Source organism: Podarcis gaigeae (assembly GCF_964106915.1).
Source record: "Podarcis gaigeae genome assembly, chromosome: 7".
Lineage (NCBI taxonomy): Eukaryota > Metazoa > Chordata > Lepidosauria > Squamata > Lacertidae > Podarcis > Podarcis gaigeae.
The window spans coordinates 49,054,231-49,081,972 of NC_139683.1; the positions used below are offsets into that span (position 1 = coordinate 49,054,231).

At 40.5% G+C, this 27,742-nt stretch overlaps 1 protein-coding gene across 1 annotated transcript; it reads left to right on the plus strand.

Moving 5' to 3' along the window:
- Nucleotides 1-207: 207 nt before the first annotated feature.
- On the plus strand, nucleotides 208-27,575 carry RALBP1 (ralA binding protein 1). The gene is made up of 10 exons (XM_083746792.1): nucleotides 208-534; nucleotides 6,266-6,562; nucleotides 11,144-11,602; nucleotides 14,290-14,639; nucleotides 18,299-18,460; nucleotides 19,038-19,169; nucleotides 20,199-20,306; nucleotides 21,774-21,895; nucleotides 22,316-22,436; nucleotides 24,768-27,575. The coding sequence occupies exons 2-10, from the start codon at nucleotides 6,319-6,321 to the stop codon at nucleotides 25,059-25,061; spliced, it is 1,992 nt and encodes a 663-aa protein (XP_083602918.1). The 5' UTR covers nucleotides 208-534; nucleotides 6,266-6,318; the 3' UTR covers nucleotides 25,062-27,575.
- Nucleotides 27,576-27,742: the final 167 nt, after the last annotated feature.

Here is a 27,742-nt window from a genome sequence, read left to right on the forward strand (position 1 = left end):
GAAGGGACACCGCTTGGGCGTAAATTTAACGCTAATTCGGACGCCTATACAATGCGCATGCGTGCTCCTGGCTCAAACCATCCCTTCGCTTCCACACATACCCCTTATAAGACTACATCTCCCAAAATGCATCAAACAAAAAAAAAGGGCAGGCGGGACTTTCTACCCGTTATATAAAAATAGGGAGAACAAGTGCGCAGGCGCAGGCTCCCTTCTCCGCTCCTCTTGGGTAGCTCGCTCCCTCAGCTACTACGACAGCCCCTCCTTGTGCGTCATGCGCGTGCGCTGCCTAATTCCGGCCTCTGCCCTCGATAGCCAAAGGGCTGCAAGAAACAGGCCGGAGAAGCGGGGGGAGGAGGAGAGAAGGGCGTTCGCGCATGCGCCTCCAAACTGCCTCCTTCTGTTCCCTATACCCGACCTTGTAAGCGGGCGGCGAGGGGATGGGGCGCGGAGCGGGGCCCGGATGAGGCCGAAGAGGAGCCAGGCTCAGCACAGCCGTCCTGCCAGCGACGGGCTCCCCACCCACCCGCTCAGGTCAGTGCTGGGGCCATGCTCATGCGCGTGAGGACTCCCCACCCGACCCGGGTTCTCCCTCACATCAGCTCCGTTGCCCCCGAGAAGGGGGTGAGGGAGGGAAATGTGGCCGAGCTTGTGGGAGAAGGGCATTAACTGAAGCTCTCTCTGCGGCGCGCATGCGCTAGTATCCCTGTGCAGCGCCCCCTAGCGCCTGGGGGCGTCTTGTGACTGAGGCCCGGTTGGGTCTCAGGCTGCCACTCCCTTTTTCTCCTCAGGATTGCCGAATGGGGTGTTGGCATATTGACACACCCTGCGGGTGGGATGAAAACGATGCAAGCAACGTCGACATTAGCAACCGCTTTGAGGTTTTTTTTTGGGGGGGGGTGCACTCAAGCGGTGTATAAATTTTATGAAATAAATAAATACTCTGCAACAAGTGGTTCAGGTTGCAATCCTATGCACGCTTAACATGTTAAAAAGGCCCTTTGCATGTAGTGGGGTTAACCTCTGAGTAAATGTGTGTTGTCCGAGTATCTTCCACTCACCATCATTCCCTCCACCCACTTTTGCCTGCTTAATGCTCCCGGTGACTACTTATGTGGACTCTCTTAATGCATAAACATGCCCCTTTGAGACTATGGCAGGATGGTTAAAAGATAACTAATGAATGATGTTAAATTGCAACCAGCCAGCCCCCATTCACAAGCATCCTGTTTGTAAGATCAAATAAACTTATGAAATGGGAACACAGTGGTAACTATTGTGATTCAGGATGCATTTATGTAATGGTTTTTCTTTTTGGGGGAGTAACTGTTGCAGTCTTCCATGTACCCTTTCTTAGTTACTTAGATGTGCAAAAATAAACAGGGATTTATTTATTTTTTAAAAAAAGGATTACAGAAGCTCATATACCGTATTTTTCGCCCCATAGGACGCACTTTTTCCCCGTCCAAAAATGAAGGGGAAATCTGGGTGCGTCCTATGGAGCGAGTGCAGGCTTTTGCTGAAGCTTGGAGAGCGAGAGGGTCGGTGTGCATCGACCCCTCTCGCTCTCCAGGCTTCGGGAAGACATCCGCAGCCTAGGCAGCCTTGCTGGCGCGCTGGGCACGCTGAAAGCAGATCGCCCGGCGCTTTGGGAACACATCTGCAGCCTAGGCAGCCCTGCAGGGCTCCCCACGCAGATAGCAGCCTGCCGCCCGGCACGCCCTAAAGCAGAGCGCCCCTCGTGCCAGGCAGACATCTGCAGCGTGGGGAGTAGCCCGGCACGCGGCGCGCCCTGAAGCAGGGCGCCCCTCGCGCCGGGCAGACATCGGCCAGCCCCACAAGCTCGGGCGACAGCAGGGAGGCGCAGTGCCGCCATCCCGCTGTTCCCCGACTTGGTTTTGGGGGAGAAATAAAGGAAAACATTTTTCCTTTATTTCCCCCCAAAAAAACTAGGTGCGTCCTATGGGATGGAGCATCCTATGGGACAAAAAATACGGTATGTGTCAGCAGCCAAACAGAAATCAAACAGAATTGGGGATAAAAAGCACCCCGTGGCACCCCATGGTGCAACTGCCAAAGGGTAAAACCTAATCCCCTAATGCTATTTACTAAATCCAGCCCCTTAGGTATGAACGGAATCGCTTCAACACAGTGCCACCAACTCACAACACAGAAGTGGCCATAGTCAAAGGTATCAAAAGCTGCTGAGGGACCAAGCAAGAGCAACAAGGTCTGTCCTGCTTCTGAAGGACATCATGTATCAGGACACCCAAAGATGATTTTGTTCCCAAACAAGGCTCAAACCCAGACTGAAATGGGTCAATATCATCAGCTTCCTCTAAGAGTGTCTGCCAGCCCCCTCTCAAGCACCTTACCCCCAAAAGGGGATATTTGTGATAGGGTGGTAGTTGTCAAACACCTCAAGATCCAAGCAAGGCTGCTTTGGGAGCACTACGGCCTCCTTTGTGTACGTTTATAACATACTTTAGTTTCTGTATTTAATGAAAACCATAACATACCAGGATTAGTTGAAGAAACAAATACTGTGATATATTTTAAAAGATTTCTAGATTTGTGTCTATGCTCGTAATTGTATTGGTCACACAGAATGCTTGTTATTAGCAACAGAGCAAATACTAAAGATACCAGTGCACCTTGTAAAAGAAAAAAAGTTTTAAAATACCTCTCTCTGAAATCCTGGAGAGCTACTGTCAGACAGGACTGTCCTCATTCAGGCACAATTGGTCTGGCTTGGGAAAAGGCAGCTGCTTATATCCTTCAGCACCACAAAGAACTCTCTCTAAGAAAGGTTTCTTTTTGTATGTGTCCTGTTGGGTGCATTTGTTAACACAAGGAATTGTTTTAGCCACACAGAATGATCTCTGTATAGGTGGCTACAGTTTCACTAAAGGTTTTGGAAGTGCTTCAAACTGTAGCTGGTTATATATTTACCCGAGCTACATGGTTGCAGCTGCTCCATGGCTGGATCTTCCACAGCTCTGGTAATATTTGAGTAACAGAGATCAGTGCAGCAGCAGGAGTGTTTAAATCAAGCTGTGTATAGGTAAATACAGCTTGCATAGTGCAAGTAACCCCATCCTGAAGATTGTTAAAGCACACTAAAGCAATTTCAAGTTTGCCTTCCTGGTTCACAGTGAAAGCTTTTCTTCCTCCAATCGGTGACTGATTTGGAAGTCCCATGTTCTGTTTTGTATCCCATATCTACATTGCTTGCGCTGTGCTAGTATACCGACCACTGAGATCAAAACAGATTTCATGCCCTGACTTTCAAGGAAAAGAGATGGGGAAATATCATTTTTAAATTTTTCTTGTGATCAGAGAACCTTTGCTAAGCATCAGGCAAAAACTACCATTCTTCCCACCTCCTCTCTTTCCTTTAGGAAAGGTCGGCAGGAAGCTTCTCGGGCTGCTTCTCCATAATAGGGCTCATCTGATGAGCTTTTGTGACCATAATTTTTGGCTTTGCAGGCAAGGCCAGCCAAAAAATATGGACCTCTGCACAGATGTCACAAAGTAAAATCTTCCTCAAAGCTGTGGAAAGCAGTGTTCTCCCCATTCATATTTTTTGGTGTAACCCAGCCCATTTTAGCCACAATTCAGTTTTAGATCCCACTGACTTCAGTGGGAGATACGTATGTGCTTAGTTCTCTCTCTGAATTTAATTGAATTGTTCATCCGGATAAGATTTTTTTCTTTTTTATTGAGGCAAACATTCTGCCAGATTTGAGCATGTGTGGACACATTATATTAGCTGTGGCTCAGCAAATGAGGAATCTGGAATAAGAAAATGTTTCCCAGAACATTTCAACACCAGAGAGAGCGGAACTGTTCAGTGTTTGTTATTTGTTGTACCATGACTTTGAAATGAACTTATGATAAGGTTATACTGTGTCTGAATGTTTGCTAATAAACTGCTTAAAAAGCAAATTGTGTATGGACTTGAAGAGTTGCAGCTGTGCTGTTAACAAAATAGGAACCTGACATGGGTCAAATCAGGTTTGTTTATGATGCATAGATTCTTTGTATTCCTTCCCTTTGACCCACTTAGAGTTAAAGGGACCTTATGGACACTTTTCTAGCTTTTAGTCATTCAAGGTCAGTGGGGCTACTCAGGGCAAAGTGGTTTAAGTTTTGACTCATGAAGCTCAATTCAGTGCATATTTAGTGAGGGCTAAGTCTGTTCAGTTATGCTAGGATTGCAGGCTCAGCTGAGAAAACTTCAATTCTGAAATGCAAGGCAATGCTTTCAGAATGAGTTATCTTCTGATTTGGTAGCAGTAGCTGTTTGATTCAGGGCCAAAACTGCATGAGAGACATGGCATCTATGGTAGGAGCTCCCATTTTTATTTTTTATTTTGAAGTAATTTTAAGGGGATTCAATTTTTTTTGGAACAGTTGTGTGGAAGGAGAGAGAGATAAACTCCATGGCTTCATACTCCTTATCTAAATCTCCAAGGTGTTGCTTCACTGGTGGTTTGGCACTTGCTCTTGGCTGTGCAACTTAATTGGAGGACCTTCGTAAGACTTTCATAAGCAATAGTAGGCAAGAGAGTGATTCACATGGGAGTTACGAGTTGTCCTGATAATTTTTATTCTATGATTCTAGTTTTGAAATAACAACATGTTCTACCAGTGTATAGTCTACACATGATAAACTTTAGCGCTGAGAGAGAACAGAGTGTTCTTTACATAAATGCAAATCAGTCTGACAGCAAGGATAGCTAAGGCAAGAGATTCAAACAAGGCTTATAGTTTTGCCCTAAGACAACCCCCAGGTTCTGTGATGGAAATAAACAATGTGCATGCAGGAAATTGGCACAAACATACTTTAAACTAGAGTACTCTTATACTTCTTGTTTTAGGTTTACCTCCTGTTCCAAGATATAGAATTCTTCTCTCAGAATTGACATAAAAGGGGAGAGATTATGAGCTAATAGGAGTGTAGGGCATGAACTAGGGTCCAGGGAGAAAAGGAAGTATGAAGAGTAGGTGGGGTGGGGGATCTTCAAATTGCTAAGATTTATTGAGATTAGCAGACCTCTTTGAAAGGTACCTCTGAATATTGAAGGGTTCCCTCTTCTGCATTGAATTTTGAACTTCAGGTCCCTTTGTTTAAAGTCCTGACTTTAGAAATCCTATAATACTTCACCGCTTGCAAAAAAAAGTGCACTTGCAAGGCTGAGATGACTGATGAATTTTCTGTCTGATGTACATCATTCCAACATCACATTAACCATGCTGTGCTGGGATAACATTGTATTGCATTGTTTGTATTGCTTTCTTTAAAGTACTTGTACTCTGCCCTTCCAGGCTTGCAGAAGGCAGCACACAATAAAAAAAAAAATACATAACAGGGCTAACAGGATAAAGTAGTCAAACTTAAAAATAGCACAGTTTGCTTCAGGTCGAAAGTGGATGTCAGATTTCTCCATCTGATCCATAGTCCCTTTGCTGTAATAGACTTCTACAGGAAAGTCCATTACTGATTGAAGTTTCTACTTGGATGACATAGAAGATATAATTTGGAATGGAAAAACCCTAGGTTGCAGACGTTTTCCAAAATAGCCAATGTCATTCTCCTCCTGTCTCATGAACCATGGCATCTACATCCATAAAATTATGCCAAACTGTAAGCTTTAAAATGTTTTCACAATAGCTTCTGCTCTGTCATTTAACATATACAATGCCAGTAATAACCAAAATATGTAGAAGAGAGTCAGAAACTTTGGGGGTGTACACTTCAAAATAAGCTTTGGGCCACCACAGATTATATGCCTACTCTTCTAGTAGAAAGTTCCCAGTGAGGTAGCATTGCATTGCATCTCTCTCTGTATCTGTTTGGGGACAAGTTATAACCAACATAGTGCCACATACCAATCATATCCAAAATAAACAAACTACTGGACTGAACTTGATACAGTCTCATAGAAGACACTGTCCTGGATGTATGAGTATATGATTTGTGATGAGCCAGAATGTGGGGTGTAAAGGAAGCTACTCTTAACAAATTCTGAAAATTGAAATTGTACTTCATGGTTGCAGTTGAATTTCAGATTTTTAAACTTGAATCTGAATGTATGTGATATTATGAGTAGTCCTGTTTATATCATGTGATGAATTCTTGAGTGAAATTGAGTGTAATACATATTGAGTGTAATACATATAGAGCTGTATTGAAAGCAGTTTCTCTCACTATAATAGTATTTTGCAGCGACAAAAATACTTTGTGTTCTTTTTATTGCAGGCATAATGGATAGGTAACAGGGTATTGTTCTGCTGTGGTGCCAGAGAGTAAGAATGACGGAGTGCTTCCTGCCTCCCACCAGCAGCCCCAGTGAGCACCGCAGAGTAGAGCATGGCGGGAGTCTTGCTCGGACCCCGAGCTCTGAAGAAATCAGCCCAACAAAATTCCCTGGCTTATATCGAACTGGCGAGCCATCACCACCTCATGACAGCCTGCATGAGCCTCCAGATATTGTGTCTGATGATGAGAAAGAACATGGGAAGAAGAAAGGAAAATTTAAAAAGAAGGAGAAAAGAAGTAGGTAGTCCTTCTCCTCTTCCAATCTGTGTGCTACTAGTGTGCTTTTTAGTATTTACGGTTTGCTTTTCATGACTCAATACTTGTGTGCATGTGTTTTCATGTACAGCACGATCCCATCTTGTGCACAGTTAACGAGTGTGATTTCAGTCTTGCGCAGTTGAAAGCAGGCCAGTTGAAATTGCGTGAATTAATTGCACACTTAAAGGCTCCTTTTGCACTGGGTTTTCCCAGTGTGGAAAGAGCTTTTAAGCTCTCCATCTTGCTTACCAGGCAAGTCCTGCTCAGTATGCGAGTTCTGGGATGCTCTTGCAAGATCTTGTGGGAATGTGGATGCCCCCATGAGATCTCACGAGAGCATCCCAGAGACCACAAGCTGAGCATGACTTGCCCGCTAAGCAAGGCGAGAGCATCCCAGAGACCACAAGCTGAGCATGACTTGCCCGCTAAGCAAGGCAAAGAGCTCAAAAGCTCTTCCTTCCTTGGGTATAAGGTCCACTTGGCACATTGGCTCGGGAAGGTAAAGTATGGTCGCACCGTGACAGTTTCAAGGGGGTGGGCTGAGTATATGGGCCATCTCCAGAGTCTAACCCTGTGCAAGATGTGATTATACTGTAGCCCTTTATATAATTTATTCATTTAGTTTCAGTGTGTGTGGCACCACAAGTGTAAATGTATTTCATAAGTGTTACAGGGGTTTTTTTTGTATGTAAATGTTTTCTAAGGCATAAGGTGCTATAAAATCTGTGCTAATTCTAATCAAATGTTTTGGTATGTGATGCCTTCGTATCCATCAGAGTCTTAAGATTATTTGTAAATCTGCTAAGGCTTTCATGACATCTAAATGAGGACTATAAAAATATTTCCAAATTGCAGCAGTGACATCATGGCTGTGTATCGACTATCATACCTCATAATTAACTGAGGTATGAACAAGCCTCATGGAGCCACCTCAGTCCTTCCCTATGATCTAGGAAGTAAGCCTGGAATTCTCAGTTAACCTATAGTTTCCTTATAGGTTTGTACTGGCAAACTATGGTTAACAAATTCCAAACAAACCAGGATATTAAACCAACTTTAAACAGTGCCTTAGTATTCCATGCATGTTTGTAAGCATTAAGTGTAGTTTCCTGGTTTGGAAACAATGGGAAACCCTTGTTAACAGAAACTTGTTGACTTACTTGCCTGCTCATGCAAAGGGAGGAGCAAAACAGCTCTCTGCAAGTGTACGATACTCATTCATATCTTGGCTTCTTAAGCTAAAGAAAATTACAGTCTGAAGCTAATGCCATCACTTTAAAACAGGTGGGGAACCATTTTCAGCCCAAGAGCTGAATCAGAAATTGGGCCACCCCTCCATGGGCCTCTTTTTAAGGTGGTTGGGGCAGATCAGCTTATTGGTTCTAAAAGCCCCCTTGAAGTTGTTCATTTACAGGTGCAGTTTGGTATGAAACCTCGCTTGCAAATGGACATTTTTCTTTGGCATTTGCAGGTGCAAATGATTAAACGATTAAATATTGCAAGGGGGAGATAGCAGCAATGCCTTTTCCCAGCCCTGTGCATGCTGTGGCCACTACTGCCATCCAACCTGTGTTTAATGTGTAGATAACTAAAGACTGATGAATCGATCTTCTGTTCATTTAAAATTGTTGACATTAATTTCTCTCTTTGGTTTCCGTTGTGACAGATTCATGTATTGTCTAGCTATCTGAAAATAAATTTATTGCAAAAAATGGCATTAGCAGTAAAATCTCCAAAGACAACTGTTTTCTAAGCCTTGTCAAAAAGTTCTGAAATTGCTTCTCTAATTGTATTGGGAGTTATGGCTTTTGGCATTTTTATCCACATCCACTGTTTCAGCGCTAATTCTACTACATCTGTTCTCCTTCTACAAGTACCATAGCTGTCAGAATGGCAGCTATGGTACTTGTAGAATAATACATTTTTTAGGGATTGCTAGTTCTCCATTTTTTGTATTTTGCAAGACACATTGGTTAATCAAAGTTTGAATTCTTTGAAAAGTTACATTTTATCTTGGTGCCTTGATCTGTGGTGAACATTCTGTACTGTGATGCTGTTAGATTTTTGTGTATACAGAAGTATCAGTAGGCATTCAGAAAAACTCAAGATGCTTAGCTTCAAATTATGGATCTAATATTTCAGTAGCTGTTTATTTATTAAATATTTTAAACAAATATGAGAACCCAGAATTTCAGACTTCAACTGTGTGTTTTCCTTCTTTTAAAAGTGGCAGCATTGTTTGCCTGCTGGTTTTTGAAGTAATGTGAAGAATTAGAGTTTCTTAGAGCAGAAGTCTATGAATGTTTGCTTGGAAATAAATCCCACCATGTTCAGTGGCGCTTACTCCAAAGTAAGTGTGCATCCCTAGGTCATTTTGGATTTGATTTTTAGTGCAGGGCTGCAGCTGTTGGGTCAAGGCTTGGTTACTCTCAGTCCTAGGGTGTGGCAATCTATTTATGGACCATATATTCTAGTTCCAAGTTGGTCCACATCTCTGGATACAGAGCTCTTACCCCCACTTTGGTGGCCTGACATTCATGCTGGAATATCACTTCAGCGCTCTAGCACAGTGGCTCTGCGTAACTCACCCAGGGCACCATTCACATAAAAACTACCATAAATATATCAAAATTTTCAAAAGTAGGGTCCACGGCTTGGCTTTTGAAAAACAGGGGGTCCACAGTACTTAGCTAATTGGGAACCAATGCTCTAGCAGGTTCTCCATCAAATTTAGTTCAGGTTTTTTTTTTAGCCATTTCCTCCTCTGTCTTAGCATATGTGCTGCAATAAGTGATGGGTGTGTTTTAGATATTTATTTTCTTGTTCTTCCCTACAGGGTAGGCAGGGCTAGTTGCAGAAGAGGTGTAGCTTATTGGACTCCTGTGCATTTATTTCAGAGGCAGCACAGTAAAGCACCTGATAATTTGCAGCAAAAGCTTTGTTTGTCTTATGGCTGTGGAATTGAACTCTCTTGTGCAGTTTACATAATCCAAATGGGCACATGTAGTTAGAGATTTTTCAGGATGATTGGGACAACTTTGCCCATGGAACTGAAAAGTAAGTTATTTCTTTTTAGAGGTTGTACATTAATTTTTTACATTGTAGAATATCTGGTTTGCCTAGAATATCTGGTCTAGCCTTTTTATTACAAGCAGTTAACTTAGTGGTTTGTGCAATGCAATCCACTTCTCATTGAAGTCAGTAGCAAAGCTCTCACTCATTTTAATGCAGCAGGATTGTATTATTTGTACTTTTTGCAGGTTGATTTTCAGATGTGCCTGTAAAGATGTTGAACTGATGCCATGACAGTGTGTTATATTCACTGCAAAAATACATATATTTTTGACATTCTAATTTTAATAATAATGATTCTTATAATTAATATTTATGATGAAAATAACAAATGTACAAGTTCAAGAAGTTCTGACTAATTTTCTATACTTTTTGCAAGTATGAACAACTGTGTTATAATGCTTCTTTAATAACAAATGAAAGTTCAAACCATTTATTAGTGGCAAATGTGTGTTGTTTGAATATTGTTTCTGATTGCAATGGTTATTAAATAATTTTATTCACTTTCATACAACTCTTCTTCCAAGGAACCCAAGGCAGGACAGTGTACATGCCCCACCTACACACAGACACACACTAATCCTTATAATAACTTTGTTGAGGTAGGTTAGGCTAAGATAGGCTTACCAGCCAAATGGCATCCATTAAATTTCCAAAGCTTAGCATGGATTTGAATCTGGGTCTTCCTGCTCATATTCTGCTTCTTATCCGTGAGACCCTCCTGGTGGTAATAGAGACTAGCAATAGCTCTTCTACTCATCTTGTTTAACAAACTCTTTTGCCACCATAATGAGCTTTATATATGCACTCATTCATAAATTATCACATATCCCTGTTTGCCTGTTGGCCATCTTAGAAAATGGTAACCAAACTGGAAAATTCATACAACAGGATGCAAGTGTCTACCCAAGTAAAATCACATAGGCCTGAATCATATACAAACTTCAAGATTCTCTGCACATTCTGTTGTTTTACAAGAGTCTACAGCAGATCCTGGAATATTGCTAAGGTTTAAGATAAGCAGATATGTGCCATTCATATCACTTTACAGCATCAGTTCTGTATTGATTTTGATGTTACATTTTACTTTAGGAGGAAACGATGAAAAACATTAAGGTGCCAGTACTAAGTTTATTTCACAGGGAATAACTCCACTGAACACAATGGGATATTCAAGCCTTGGCTTAGGCTTGCATTGCAAGTTGGAGTTAAACTTCAAACTGTACATTTTTGCATATTGTTGTCAGCAGGTAATCAAGTGATTCTGCTTGTGTATGAAGCTTTCATACCAGAGTAATATTTTTAAAAATTCATGTACATTATTCAGGGGAAGAAAATACATCAGAATTGTCTCCAAGTCCTGCATAATTCTGCAAATCTGTGTATGTAGCACATTATTGCTGAGCATTTTTCTGCCTTTTGGCTTTTCTAGGTAGATTATGCATTTGATATTTTCCCTCCTTCATGTCTTCCTTTTTCTCTTAACAGCGGAAGGCTATGCAGCCTTCCAGGAAGACAGCTCTGGGGATGAAGCTGAAAGCCCCTCCAAGTTAAAGCGCTCCAAAGGGATCCATGTTTTCAAGAAGCCAAGTTTCTCCAAAAAGAAGGAAAAAGATTTTAAGATAAAAGAAAAACCCAAAGATGAAAAACATAAAGAGGACAAGCACAAGGAGGAAAAACATAAAGAGAAAAAATCTAAAGACTTGACAGCAGCGGATGTTGTGAAACAGTGGAAAGAGAAGAAGAAGAAGAAGAAACCAGCTCAAGAGGCAGAGATACCGCAGGTGGATATTCCCAGGCCTCGCCCTGTGTTTGGTATCCCTTTGGCAGATGCAGCAGAAAGGACCATGTTGTATGATGGCATCCGCCTGCCAGCAGTTTTCCGGGAATGTATAGATTACGTAGAGAAATATGGCATGAAATGCGAAGGCATCTACAGAGTTTCAGGTATAGTGGCCCAATTGAAGGTAGTTTTCCTCTGCTTTGCCTCCTGTCTTTTGACCCAAAGGGCATGGTGGGGCTCTCCACCTTCACATTGCCCAAAACTTCATGTGACTTTGTAAATGCCTGCAGCTTCCTAAAACCAAATGTGTTTAGCTGCTGTTGAATTTAGGCTAGCTCTAAATTTAAGGCTGGAAGAATTGCTGATAAGCAGGTATAATTGAAAAATGTTTTACCCTGCTTATACATATTAAAGTTCAAGACACAATTCTATATACATCTACTATTTGTGTTTAGTGGTGCTTGCTCCTGGGTAAATGCGCATTTTATTTATCTATTTAGTTCATAAAATTTATAAATTGCTTGATTGTGGGTGGTTTTTTTAACAAGTTACATACATTACCACTGCAATTAAGACTGCAAATCTTATGCCCAGTTTCCTAGAAGTAAGCCCTTTGAATTTGACTGGATTTCCTTTTCAATGAACATATAAGATTATGCCGTAAGTTAGCAAATCTAGTCTTTTGCATTTGAGGGCACAGTGTCTTATCAGATCCATTAAAGTCATGCTTCCCTAGAGTGGCACTGATTTCCAAGCGGTTTCCTCAGCCATCTGCCACAACCTGCTTGCTGAGTAGAGCAATTGAAAAAAACAACAACATGGTTCAGTCTTTGTGATAGAAAGAGAAAATTGGCATGTGGCATTTCCCAACTGCATTCCTCACAACGCTTGCTCTGGAGTAGTGACTTCAGTATGTATAATGGTATAGAGTGGTGTAAGTAACTTGAGGACTGTGAGAATATAACCTAATCAGAGATGTTAAGAACCTTGCAGTTTTTTGCTATATATTTTTAATTATGTTGTATAAAAGATTCAGGGCTAGCAAGTAAAATAGTGATTTGTCAAGTGGCATATGGTGGGGAGAGAACATATTCTTCAGCTGTTTTTCCCTCCTACACTTTCATTTTGACTTTCTTCCAAATGGAATTTATACACAATGTCCTCATTAGCTGGTATCTTGAAAAAACAGGGGAAATGTTGCAATAGCAGTTGAGGATTTAGCTTGGATTTGAAAAAAACACTCTGGTGGTAATGCCAAGATAATTAGCAGCCACAGTAGTTGTGTAACCCTTGATCCACATAAAAGTAACAATGATTCAAGTCATTTATTTAATTATACAGCTGTATTTTGAATTGTGAATGCCACCTGTGAGAGGCATCATGCCCGTGATCGAAATGCAGTGCACGAGCTGTTTTGACAGGAACTGAAATGCAAATTCCAAGGCGGAATTTAAAGACAAAACTGCACAGGAAGTAAATATTTTGAAGAGATGTTTAGTGCAAACATTGCACATTAGTGAAACATAAATATGAAAGCATAGCCACACTTTTATTGACACTATGTCACTATTTCTTGCAGAAATATAATTTTCTGATCTTTGAGGTTCATAGGCTTATATCCTTTACTATGCCAGGCCGTGCTGCAGTATGACCATGACAGTGTTAAGTGTCCTTCTCTGGGTAGTAGATATGGATGCTGCTTGGAATTTAAGCTTGAAAGGGAATTTGTGCAAGCATTGGAAAGTGTTCGGGCAAGTCTGAACAATGCAGAGAAGTGAAGTACTCTGATTATAACTGACTTGTAAATAAGTCCATAAAAGTTAGTATCCTGCAACCTTGCTTTATTTTATTTTTACTAACCTGCCTCCTAGCAGACTAGTGGTGTGGATGGGTGTTTAAGCCTTCTGCATTTCTGTGCCTGTCCTTCCTCTGTGGCTAGCATGGAAACCGAACACACTGGCAGAGGACAGCAGGGCAGTTTGTCTCTCCTTCACCAGTGTGCTCATTCATCAGCATAGAATTCCATGCACTTGCCTGCATGGAATTTTACTGGCCTTTGATGACCAGGTGTGTTCTTAGAAATAAGGATTGAAAGTGGATAGTGTACAACACATCAGAACATGGGTGTGGTTTATTATTATTAAACAAATTAAAGAGATGGTCGAAATTCCAAATCAAAAAGTCACCATCCAACCACTATCTCTGCTGTTTCTCCTCTACCTGCTTTTGCTGTAAATTGGAGACCCTGGATGCACCCACAAAATACACAAAACTATGGTTTAACACCCAAGGGTGAGCCTGAGTGACTTGTCAGGCTTGCATGCATTGTTCTCTTCCGTCATGGTCTTGAGGTACATTTTGGCAGAGTTTAGTTTCACAGAATCCTGGATCGTTACTACATTTGAAACATGGATTCTAATTTAAAACAAACTGGCAAGTTTCATAACAAGCTGGTGTCAGACTGTGGGTTTGTTCTGCTTGGACTTGTTCTGGCTCATCCATGCCGTGCTAAACCATGCAGACACAGCCTAGTGCACCTTCCTTCCTTCTTCCATTGTACACCACACCCTTATCTGCAGTCAGCATGCTGTAGTGTTATTTCTTGAGTTAAGAGCCCAGGGTGGTATTCCAACAAAGTTTTCCTGAGAGCAGACCTATTGAAATTAATGAACGCAACTAAGGTAGGTCCATTAATTTCAATGGGTCTGCTCTGAATAAAACTTACTTTAGTACTTTCCCTGGTGTTTTGTGACTTTGCAAAATGAAGATAGTGCTTTACATGTGTGATTGCTCTATTTTTGTATGTTTTTGGAATTATTTTGTGAAATCATTCTAATTTTATTTTTTTTAGGAATTAAATCAAAGGTGGATGAGCTAAAAGCAGCATACGACCGAGAAGAATCCCCCAACCTGGAGGAGTATGAGCCTAACACGGTAGCCAGCTTGTTGAAGCAGTATCTGCGTGAACTTCCTGAAAATTTGCTTACCAAAGAGCTCATGCCTCGCTTTGAAGATGCTTGTGGGAAGAGCCTGGAGGTTGAGAAATTGCAGGAGTGCCAGCGTCTCCTGAAAGAACTACCAGAGTGTAACTATCTCCTAATTTCTTGGCTGATTGTGCACATGGACCATGTAATTGCAAAGGAACTAGAAACAAAAATGAATATACAGAACATTTCCATAGTACTCAGCCCAACTGTTCAGGTATGCGTAATAGGCTCTCTCTTTCCCTACTCTCCCCCCCCCCTCTCTCTCTATATATATATCAGTGGTTTTCAGACTTATTTCTCTGGGCCAATTTCAGAAAAATAATTTGCTCTTGCCACACTGAATTTTTAATTGATAAGAAATACATTGGGACACAAAAAGAAGCAACAACTAGCAGTGCTTCATTTTGAAAAGATCTCTGATGCTATACTATACTACACTGGAATGTTTAGGTGTTTATTTGATTTTCCTTGAATCTTCCCGCCACACTTGCTATCCTTTCCTGCCACATCATGGCATGTCACACTCTTTGAGAACCACTGCCTATATCCCTGCCTACATCCATATGTTGCTGAAGGTAAGCAGAGTTGGGATCTGCGTAGGACGCATATAGAAGCTGTTTTGACTCTTCAAAGGAAGAGGAGATGTAATTGTAATTAATTGTGAACCAAGCTATCATTTATAGTTGGTTGGGACCAACAAATTAAACTTAATGACCTTCTGGTAGTACCCAGTCACCCTCTTACATAATCCAGACCAGTGTGCAACTATCAGAGAGCAAGTGTACAGGAGGAGGAGGAGGAGGAGTTTTGACTTGATATCCCTTAAGGAGTCTCAAAGCGGCTCACAATCTCCTTTCCCTTCCTCCCCCACAACAAACACTCTGTGAGGTGAGTGGGGCTGAGAGACTGCAAAGAAGTGTGACTAGCCCAAGGTCACCCAGCAACTGCATGTGGAAGAGCGGAGACGCAAACCCGGTTCCCCAGACTATGAGTCTGCCGCTCTTAACCACTACACCACACTGGCTCCACACACACAGTAAAATGGTACCTGCAAAGTACACAGTTCCAGATGGTGTTCAGGCAAGGGAGCCACGTTAGACACTCCTAAACTGGGACTGTGTCCTCCTCCCCAGCCTCCCAAGGTCTAGAACAGAATGGATCTTTGTTTTGGTTGAGGGTTTATTTGACATACCCTAAAGTTATACATAATTTACCATTCTTCCTGCAATGGCTCTCATCCATTACTTCTGTTCTCTCAATTAGCATTGCAGGGAAAGAAAATTATGCAAACGAAACCCAGCTTTACCAAGCAGCAGCAACTTTTGAGATTTTGAAGCTTAAAACAGCCATCCTTTCTTTGATATATTTAGTAATGTCTTTACAGTCTTGGATAATTTTGAAATCAGAGGCCACTGTCTTTGGCATCCCAAATGGTTGGCATTTTTAAGCCTTTTGCCGTGGAGGCATGAGAAAGGGTTGCAGAAAATATACTTTCTAGGTATTAAGTCCCATTGAACATAGTGAACTAACTTTTGAGTACACAAGGGCTACACTGTTAGTCATAGTTACATATATCAGTATAAAAGCACTAGAACCTGGACTTTTGCTAGGTACTGAGAGCTTAACCACCTGCTACCTTCACATCTCCAAATTTAGATCACATATGTTGATCTCCTTCCAGAATGAGTAATCACAGTAATCTCATTTTAATTTTATTATTGAATAATGATGCTGTCAAACCAGTTGTTCAAGTGCTAAACAAGATATTCTGGTTGAAACTCCTTTTGTGCAATGTATCAACTAAAGTCAAGACAAAAATCAAATCATTTGATAGTGTTATACTTTTTGTTGTTTAAATTTATTCCATTATATCTTTGAATTTCAATTATTCCCAGTTGAGAATTGAAGTCTAGGTAATATTTGTTTTTTAATCTCACTGCCATTTTTATGTAATCCAATGAGAGAGTGAAACTTTTTTGGCATGTGGATTAGGCAATGTTCTTTGATGTCTTTGCTTTGCTCCATCTCCTTTCTTAGCAGCCAACGTAAAATGAATGCAACATGGTATTACCCTGTCATATCTTGTTATATATGTAGGATTAAGTTCAATTAAAGTCATATATTTCTAGACTCCAGATTTTTTCTGGAAACTAATGTGACAGCTAGATTCCAAAACAAATCAGTTTTCAAGACCATGAACAGTAGTATCTCTTCTCAGTGTATACTTCCTTGTGTTTTTTAAAATGACTGACAAGTGATAAAAAATATTTTATGTGTTGAATATTCTTATTATAGGTGGAGAGTTAAAAAGGCATTTTTTAAAAATGTTGCAGGTATTCAAAGTACTATGTAAAGACTTCATAGGAAGGATCTCACTATATCAATGCTTTAACCCAGCTGGAGATTCTGGAATTGACAGTATAAAATTTTAGCTAATATTTTGCTTTCTAAGCGTTCTGACATTTTGGGATTGCAAGATATACAGTTAACACTTCGCCTGGGATCCATTTCTCAGTGCTTAGACTAACAAAGAAGGCTAACAGCACAGGGTCTTTATTAAAAAAACCCTGCTCTTGCCTAGTCAATTTTAGGAAGTTTGTGGGAACAGACTGGATGGATGTCTCTGGTTTACTGTTATGTAAGAGCATCAAACTGAGGCATTAGGATTAGGCTGTCAGAAGTGCACGTTTGACACATCACCTTCATAATCCATTTATATTAAAATGTTGAATAATAGTATTGCTGCTATTTTACACTTCTAAGCCTATATGTGTATTAAAGATAAGGCAGTCTCTGCCTGCAGACACAACATCTCATATACATCTCATAAAAGGAATGGGAAAGGGAGAAGTGAGCAAGCATTGGAGCAGCTGTTCCTTCTCTGATCAATGAATTAATCTTCTGTTTTCCATAGTGTTCTTCCTGGGAGGCAGGGGGTGCAGCCTCTCATTGGTAGAGGCCAGAGTCTTCTTCCCTTTTGTTTTGTAGCACTAGAGCAACTGGTGTTATAATGCAGTTGGTATTGCCTAAATAAGAGAAGTCCAATGGTGCCGTTTTATCGTAAAGCCAAATCATGGTGAAAAGAACAAAGGAAAGATTGTCAGAAAGGTTTTTGCAACTTCCCTTTGTGGATTCTTCTACTGTTCTAGAACTACCTGCCATTTAGTCCATCCTTGGCCTCTTCTCAGAACCCCTCCCATATCAGGCTAATGGAGATAAACTCAAATATTGATTTCAGATCATCTTCCACTGGAAGAAAATGTACTGCTATTGCAGAGCAGAACACTCTACATTACTCTTAAAGGCAGGTCATGCCAAAAGTTTAAAGGAAAAAGTAAAACAAAATAAAACTGTAAGATCATTTACTTAGCCTTTCCTGGATAAAAATTTCTCCTTGCCTGAAGGTTGCAAATGGTCAGACCCCAATGTTTAAATAAAATACTCATTTACCAGATTCCTTTGGAGCCTTTACAGTTTTGGAGTTAACAAACAGTAGCAGCAGCCTGGAGTTGTTATTAAAGCCAATTTGGAACTTAATTCTTATTTGCTGATGGTTACAATTGACATAAATGAGTAACTTGTTTAGGATCAAAGAGTCGGCCATTACATTTCCGCCCAGATAATTGTGTGATTTTTTTTTTTAGGGGAAACTACGCAATTTTAACATGATTACATTAGATTTTAACATGATTACATTTCAACGGCTAATTATTTTTAAACATGATCTCTGCGTCTTTAGCCTGTTCAGGAAGTTACAGGAAGGACTATCTTAGGTCTGTTAGAATTATTTAGCATCTGTGCTGTGGATGTTTGCAGACCAAGTGATTAGATAGGAAGATCAAAAGTAGTAATTTGACTGTTACGTCTTTTCAGATCAGCAATCGTGTCTTGTATGTGTTTTTCACACATGTTCAAGAGTTCTTTGGAAAGGTGATTCTGAAACGGGTGACAAAGCCTCTACGCTGGTCTAACATGGCAACAATGCCAGCATTGCCTGAAACACAGGAAAGCATCAAAGAAGAAATTAGAAGACAGGTTGGTGCACTTGTACTTTTCTTGGCTCTTTCAGCTGAATTTTTATATTGAAACAGGGCAAATTTCATACTGACCAGACAAGTAATCATACAGGAGAAATTATCTTCATTTTATAAGAAATAAGTTTGGGTTTTAACATAGGATGTGATACATCTCAACTACAGAGTTGCTTCTCCTACTTCTTTAATAAAAGAGGTGGTGAAGAAGGCTCCAGAATTTTCTGACTGGAAAGAACTAAAAATGAAGGAGCCTCAAGCTTCCCCTCCCATTGTAGACAATTGTGTGTTGGAGGACAGGGGAATAACACGGCAGGTTTACACCAGCTATCAACAGCTACTACTCACAATGGCTATGTTCTGCCTCCACTATGCTTCTGAATGCTATTCTGGGATTCACAAGTGGGTAGACTACTATTGCGTTCAGATCCCGGTTTTGGGCTTCCCATAGACATCTGGTTCGCCATTGTGATATCAGGATGCTGGATGGGCTGATCCAGCAGGCTCTTCTTATGTTCTTAAAAGTTTTTTTAAGCTTAGAAAGTGAATAATATTGCTGAATATGGTGTGTGTTTTACTAGGAATTCCTGCTGAATTGTTTACACCGAGACCTACAGGCGGGGATCAAAGATTTATCCAAAGAGGAGAGATTATGGGAGGTGCAAAGAATTTTGACTGCTCTCAAAAGGAAGCTAAGAGAAGCTAAAAGACAAGTGAGTTTCTTTGCATGTAACCCACGCGAATTGGACAGGAAGAGTACTCTCATAATTTCTAAGCTGCCTCATTTGGTTTTTTGCTTTGGTGATAGAAATAGTAGCTAACATTGTCTTAATCAAAATACCATGCTATCCCTGACAGGGGAGACAGAGCTGTTCTTCCTTTCTCCTATGTAGGCTTTTAACTAGTCTAGTGCGGGATTGTTTATAGTTTATAGTTCTGATGGATCAAAATGTCTCACAGCGTATTACTTCTTTCCCCCATCCTCAAATAAGAGGCACCCTTTGACCATTGCCGTCCAGCATAGTTGTCCTTACTTAACACAGCATCAGAGGCAGGGATTCAAGTTCCTTAAACACTGGACACTGCTGCACATCAACAGTGGTTGAATTCCAGGATCTCATTATTGGGATCCTTGGTACCCTATCCTGTAATAATGAATGGCCTGGTGTACCAGCATGGTATCTGATAATGATAAAATTGTGTGTATTCCTGATACTTCACTTCTAAAGCGTGCTGAGTTTCTGTTGCAAAGGCATGGAATAGAAATGTTGCACTAGATGACTGCTCTTCTCTTGGGATGCTTACAGTTTCTGGCTTTCAGTTTCACAGTTTGGTGTTTGAGCTTCTGACAAGGTTACCTTTCAGACTTTTGTTGTAATTGCCTTGGGCTTTATTGGCCAATGCCTTTTGTGTGGTTAATCATGATATCTTCAGGTATGTGAAAATGTCTGCTTGCCACAGTGCATAAATCAACTGATCTGTCTGCTGGGGGAACCCACAGTCTGCTTGTTCACAGAGAATCAAAAGCAGCTGCACAGATTTAACCGCCATCTGTCCTAGAAGGGAAAGCAAGTGATTAACCTGACCCACTAATGCTACTTTAGGAAGTTTGAAAAAATTCAGATATTTTCTCAGTATAATAACAGCACAAAAACCTCTGTGAGCTCCTGTTTAGATACAATTTCATTTAACCATATGGCTATGTTTGGCAGTGGCCATTAATCAAGATTTTTTCAATGCAGGAGTGTGAAACAAAGATTGCACGAGAGATTGCCAGCCTTTCAAAGGAGGATGTTTCCAAAGAGGAAATGAATGAGAATGAAGAAGTTATTAATATTCTGCTCGCTCAGGTAGCTTCTGGTGCTGAATGCACTATTTTTTATTTTTCTTCCTCTTCTTCTTCTTCCCCTTTTCACTATTCATTAAGGTAACATTTAACTGTTGCCAAACTGCCTTGGAGAGAAACGGACATTCATATTTGAAAGAATTCTTTGATACTTTAAGAATTCTTTGTTACTTTAATGAAACTTTATACAGTGGGGGGGGGGGAGTATTTGATCCCCTGCTAAATTTGCCCATTTGCAAAAGGATCAAATGTTTATTTCATTCATAATGCACATCAATCTCTGACTTTTGTCTTCTGGGTTTCTGGGGGGTTTCCTGTTGTTCTTCTGTCTCTCACAGCTACAATAAACCTACCATTAAAATTATGGACTGGTCATTTCTTTGTCAGATGACAAACGGGCATATTTAGCAGGGGATCAAATACTTTTTCTCTCGCTGTAGGTGCATTCTAATTAAACCTATTGAGCATCTGAAAGGTGGGGCAGGGATGGCTAGAAAGATGTCATGCTTAGTTCCAGATGGTCATTATGTTTCTGGTGACCTTGATGAGCACCTGATGAGGCTGGTAGAACTGCTTGTTCATCCCAAAATGGACCCTTCTTAGCTCAGACCCCTGGCATCCTCACTATTTGGGAGTGGAGGGGGAAGACGGTGATTTCAACCACTGGCTTCTGAGTTAACAAAGTTGTTACAGAAATGTTGTTAATTCAAGATAACAGGATGCCCTTTCAATAGTTGCTGTATGGGTTAATTTAATGAATTGCTGCCTTCCAGCAGTCCCTGCAATTTCTGGCACTACACTGGTCATCCCTACTAATGCTACTTGTTCCTCAGCTACCTGTAGGAATCCCATGCCCGTTCTTTACCATCTTTGGTTCTTTTTTTATTTCGGGTCATGCACCCCAAAACAGTCCCTTAGGTGCCCAGGTTACACCCACCTCCCCATTATTCTTCCTATGTCTTCTCTTCATAAAAAGAGAAAAATGTGGTCCAGGGCAAGGTTATCAAAATACTATAACTATGGTAAGTCAAGTTTAAATCATGCAGTACAGCCCAAACTCCACCAGGCCATCCTGCATTTGCTTATTCAGGACTTCTGTGGAATGTAGTGCTTCAGTTTTCCACTGGAGCTGAGAGCATTCAAGTGGTTAGGAATCAGGAGAGGAAGCAGAGCTGCCTAAATGGTGGTTTTGTACACTAAAGAACAAACAGTATATTGAACTTCCTCCCATAAGGTTGTGCAGTTGGTGAGATAAATGTCTGGAAAATTATATGGGGAGATGTCTTGGCACGGCGAGCTTTAAGCTTTCTTTCCCTGTCGGCATCCTACCCATCTCTTCCCTTCTCCACCCCCTGCCCAGCAGCCTTAGAAGCTATAGTTCATGTGTTTAGTCAAGAAAGGAAGGGTAGGAATTGCAGTGTAATATCCCTGATCCATAAACCAAAGGCTTAAGTAATCTAATCTTTTGCAGGAGAATGAGATTTTGACAGAACAAGAAGAGCTGCTGGCAATGGAGCAGTTTTTGCGCAGACAAATTGCCACCGAAAAAGAGGAAATAGATCGCCTCCAAGCAGAAATAGCGGAAATTCAAAGGTAACCACCTCTCTGGAATCAAGCTTTCTGAATTCTAAAATAACATTTTTTAAAGCAATATGCTTGTACTGAAGTGTGATGGAAGGATAATTACATTGCACCCTTTGGCTATTTTTGACAGCATCATTCTAACACTACACTTTGGCTTGAATCTTAGTAAAATCCAGTAAACTTAACAGGCTGTTGAATTTTACCCTATTAACAGAAGTGGTTCTATGTTTTAGTGGTTCTGTAAGCAGCTTCTTGAAAAGTGTTCTAAGTGTAATATTTGAAAGTATATTTTTAGTCACACTTCTCCATATACAGTATAGCATACAGTAAACATGTATTTGTGCTCCAGATCATGTCCATTATGTGGCAATTGATTAATGCTGTATAGCAATCTAGGCAAACAGTGAAGTAAGCTTTCATCTGTTTTAGTCGGCAGCATGGTCGAAGCGAAACCGAAGAATATTCTTCTGAAAGTGAGAGTGAGAGCGAAGATGAGGAAGAGCTACAAATAATCTTGGAAGACTTGCAGAGGCAGAATGAAGAACTGGAGGTGAGACTGCACTACTGCAAAATATTTATTCATTGAACTTTCTGTAGAGCTGAGAGGTTTAATCAGGAGAAGGATCAGAATATTTATGGCAGGTCTGTGTATGTCATCTGGAAACACAGCCTCTGATACGCCTCATTCTGTCACCTAATGAATCACAACCTGTTTTTGGCAGCCATGAGGTTGTTTTCATTGAAAATGTCCTGAATATATGCAGTTCTGCTACAGTGCTGGCAATTTTCAGGGGGGTGGGCAGATAATAGTGGTTAACTCCTTTTTACTAGTTTCCATTGCTTTAGCTTGGGAAATAGAAAAACAATATTGGAGCTACATATACAGTATGTTCTTAGGACTAGTGATACATTTCAGCTGAATTGCTGCCTTACTGGTTTGACAAGTATAGAATAGACATTTTCAAATACTGGGTGTGTCTTCAGATCTAAAAACATTCTTAATTGCTTTATTATATTTTACAATAACTTGACTATCTTATGTAACTTAATAAATATTAAAATTATAATAAAAAATGTGGAAGGGTGGACACTTAAAAGATTAAATTATATTGTACTATTGCCACATTTATATTGCAAATTATGACTCTTACCCTTCCTAGTGTTGCTTTTGTAATCTTTAATACACCTTCCCTGCTGTTCTTCACCGCACTGGCAAGGAAGTTAATCTCCATTACTAATGGAAATGATTGTATTATATGCATTTATTTTAGTTACTTTATATAGTAACTATAATACATAGATATGTGAAATCACAAAAACTACATAAAAACACGTGAAAGAGACTGTTGCCAAAGAACCACTGAATGAACTGGAAATACAAAATTCTTCTCTGAAGCTAAATCTTAGATGGGAATTTTTTCGAGTTGTTGATGAGGTCTCTGGATTATATCTTGCTTTGTTGCTATTTCAAAACCAATGCAGAAATTAGGAATTTTTGAAGCTTGGGACCTGCAGATAATCCTCTGGCTTCCTATGCATCTCTTCCAAAGCATGCTTCCTTGTGGAAAATTTGAATGCTAACAAATTAATTAATTAAACAATTAACTTAGTTGAACAATACAAAATTACAAATATGAATCAGATACCTGATGTAAAGCATCCAAAATAACTTAACCTGCAGAATTTCCTAAATAGGGTTTTTGCTCCCTACAAGTTACAGTATAAAAGGTCCTAAATGTTATTAACTACCGATATATCAACAAACCTTTTCAAGTTACTTCAACACAAAAAACAAATCCCAGTATTAAATAGTGGCAAAGGACTGTCTCTTAGGTTAGGTTTTGTAAATGTACTATACTATGTGAGCGGCAGGCAATTTCTTGACTCATTGTGATATAATCTATGTGGCTCCCCCTCTGCTCCCCAGTTTTGTATCTGATTGTTAGTTATCAATACGGTAATTAACACAAATATCCTAACCTACTTGAAGAGTTGACCAAAACTTTTTAAGTATTTCACCCTTTGAAAATGACATTTAGAAGATTTAAAGTATTTAGAGGATTTAAAGGATTTAGAGTACTCTGAGTGCTTCATAATACAGTCTTACCTTGGTTTTCAAATGGCTTGGCTCCCAAACAAATCGGCTCCCAAATTGTGAGTGCTCCGGTTTGTGAACGTTTTTCAGAAGCCAAACGTCTGACACAGCTTCCGCTTGGTTTTTGAACAGTTTCAGAGTCGAATGGACTCCTGGAACAGATTAAGTTTGATAACCAAGGTTCCACCGTATTATCTCTGTAATCCATTCAGCAACCTTGAAGGTAGGTCACTATTGCCTCCATATTGCAGGTGGAAGAGTGAGGCTAAGAGACAGTGACTCAACTAAATCAACCCTGTACTAACTTTCCTGAGAGTAAGCCCCACTGAACCTGAGATTTCACTTCTAGTACAATCTGAACTAGGGATTTGCTTCTCACATTCAAAGCCACCATGTTACCTTCATTTTTGTAATACTGCAGGCACATAGTTCAGAATAAAGTGGAAATGCAAACTCTACAAACAAATGTAATTTCCCAGTGAATGCTAGGGATGAAAGACCCACAATTTTAAACTTGTGATTACTGCAAGGACCTTCTCTAGTGGAGAGGGAGTTAGCAGCATCTTGTGTCGCTGTTAAATCTCCTGTGGTTATAAATACCCAGTTCCTCCTGGGCTGGATTTTCCACGTGCTTCATTTCTAACCCTTCTCCCATGAACATACTTGTGCCCCTTCCAAGGAAAAGTTACATTGTGTGATGCTCTATTAACGATTCATTAGCTGCATAAGTAGCTGTTTGTAGCTGAAGTGACCCTCCCCCCTCCCTCCCTCTTGTGCTGGATAAAGATTAAGAACAACCATCTGAACCAAGCGATTCATGAAGAGCGAGAGGCCATCATTGAATTGCGAGTGCAGCTCCGGCTCTTGCAGATGCAGCGAGCAAAATCGGAGCAGCAGGTGCAGGAAGAAGAGGAGCTTGAGAAACGGGCAGGCGCATCCCAGCAGCAGCAGCAGCAGCCCCAGCCCCAGCCGCCAAGAGAGACTGTCCCGGAGACAAAAGCAGCAAAAGAGCAGCCAAAGGCAATCAAGGAGCCAGTGAAGCCATCGCCAAGCAAGGAGCGAAAGGAAACACCAATTTAATTGGATTCCTAAGGTATTCAGGAGACCACCTGGGGCAAAGCCAGGACTGTGCAACTTACTGTAAATCTGAGGCATGTATATTCTGTAAATAGGTTGTCTTTTACACCCTGGAGATATTTTGTCTCCTCCCTACCTGTGGCTTCTGCCTATCAGGCTCAGGTTATTTGGAAGGACAAAGCAATTTGAGATGGGGAAGAGGGTGCAGCACAGCTGTTACTTTGCGCCGTCAGATACTGGCACTGGGTGACAATAAATGACTCACTGGGAAGTTTTATTTTCAAACAGTCGGGTCTGGAGCAGTCTTGGAAATTCTCTCATGTGTTTTCTTCCTAAGGGCTACTTCATGCGTTTCATTTCACTCCACTTAGTGTAGGGGGAAAGCCTACATACCCAGCCTTGTAATTGGCCACTCTTCCTGGTGGAAGAGTAGAATAGGCAGTAGAATTTCCCACCAGTTGTATAGGCTGGTGGGAGAGGGATGGATTGCTCTGTTCCTTTTTCACCATACCACTTGACAGAAGGCCTTTTTTTTAGTACTGACTCTAGAGAAGGGATCTTCCTTTCCTCTGCAGCCAACTTGGAAATGTAAGCAACTAGCCTCGTAGCCTGGATTTTTTAAAAAAAACTAGCCTGTTAGTAAGTTGTATGGGCTTATTTAAAAGGCTGCACATGTCTATGTATGTGTCATGTGCAGATCATGCTCGTTTCTATTTTGCTGTACACACACACACACACACACACACGTTGGGAAGCCACAGTTGACAGCAACAAAATAGATAAATGCAACTATCATCCATAATCGTGTTCACATTTTTTCCACTGTGCTGGTGAAAGATAATGTGTGAAGTGGCTCTTGGGTCAGAATCAGTTCCAACCCATAACCATACATTTGCTTGCTTTGTGAATTTCTTTGCTCTCCATTGTAATTTCTATCTTTTTACTCACTCTTGCTTGTGCTTTTGGTACAGATTATGAGCAGTGGAGCTTTACAAAGTAGATTTGTCCTGAGTGGATGGAAGGTCTCCAAGGGCAAAACATTAGTGTTATTCAGCATGTTCTCATTCTCATTTGACATTTTTAAAGCTGTATGGAACTATACGTAAAGCTGAGATGCAAAGATTGATGAGCACAGCCCCATAAATGAAAGTTACCCACAAAGATCTGTTAAACCTTGGCAATGCACTTAAGTATAGGACTAATTAACTAGGAAATGTATGTTCCTTACAGGTGAGAATACAAGCACCGTATAAGTAAATAGCCAGCACCTCATAATGCAGACTCTGTTCATTTATTTTTAAAGTTTATTCCTATGTTTGTGGAGAATGCTTTGATAATTTAACAGGGACCCACACATTTTTACTTAATAGCCAACCCCCAATTTGTGGTTGCTAAGCTTGGAAAGGGGCTGGAGTTTATTTTTGATGTACTGTTCTTCTGAGATGCAGAGTACTTTCAAGTACAGTGCAACACAAAGAACTCTGACCTCCTCCTGGAGCTAGGAAGGTGGTGGGAAATCACCTGTGCCATTGTACTGTGCCCCTGAGAAGCATGCAAATGTCTCCAGGATTGTCACAGAAGTTGCACTGTGCTTCTGGTGCATGTGGAATGCCTAGGAGACAGCATGACACAGAGAAGCAACTGCCCCCTTCTAAGGATTGAGGCTAGGAAGGGAATGGTTGATCATCCTTGAGAGTCATGCAGTGATTTTGGGGCACCCTAAGCTACTCTGAAGTATAGTGTGACTACTGAGACAAATCCTTAACTCCAAGCTCAGGAGGCGGACTGTGGCTCATCGTTCTTTCCAAAGGACAATGGGACACTAGCCATGGTGAGCATATTTGTGAACTTCTGAGTATTTAAAGCTGTTGGACAATGTAGCTTACTTAATCAGGTAATATACACCTCTCTTTGTACACAAGTTCAAGCTATTCAGATGTCCTCCAACAATTCCTGATGGAGAGCTGCTTCCTTTTGCTTCATCATTTTCTGTTGCCAGGAACAAATTGTTTTGGTAACGTTTGTACTTCAGCAGCACCCATTTTTAAAAGCGCAGTTTAATTGAATTGGTCATCTCAGTAATGTAGAACAGATTCCACAGGGTGCTTTATAGCTTATTTACCGTAGTTTCTAGTCTGCATTATTTATTTTGTTTGGTGTGGTTTTCTTTGCCTATTGCACTGCTTATGAATCATTGGCCATGATTTTATTTTGTACAAATAACGCCTTGATATATGTTACAGAGAACAGCTTATTTTTTTAAACCTTGAAGAAAAGAATTTATGGGGACTGGTCAGATGACGGTTGTGTGTGCATAAAGCATTTTCCTTTGCCTGTTACATACATTTTATATTTTCTGGCAGTATTTAAACTTTTTTTTGTTTAAATTCTCACTAATTTCTATTAAATTGTCAAACCTTTATATAATCAATGTTCATCAAGCAAATATCTTGCTGCTGGTTAACTTCTATTTTGTCAATACCATGTTAATCAAGTAAATAAATTCTACAGCCATCAGCATGTGGTTTTATTTAGCTACAGGAAACAACAAATAACTTGGACAGGTTCAACTCCATAAAGAGCTGGGAATATTCCATCTGAAAGCCTGGAGTGGTGTTACCAAGTAGCGTAGACAGTACTGAGCTCAACAGTTCAGTGATCTGATTCCATGCAAGGCAGCTTCT

Excerpts from the sequence above, each read along its gene's own strand:
- RALBP1 (XM_083746792.1), top strand. The coding sequence starts at position 6,319 with ATGACGGAGTGCTTCCTGCCTCCCACCAGCAGCCCCAGTGAGCACCGC. Across the intron at positions 21,896-22,315 it reads GAAATAGCGGAAATTCAAAG|TCGGCAGCATGGTCGAAGCG; the intron begins GTAACCACCTCT and ends CATCTGTTTTAG. Across the intron at positions 22,437-24,767 it reads GGCAGAATGAAGAACTGGAG|ATTAAGAACAACCATCTGAA; the intron begins GTGAGACTGCAC and ends TGCTGGATAAAG.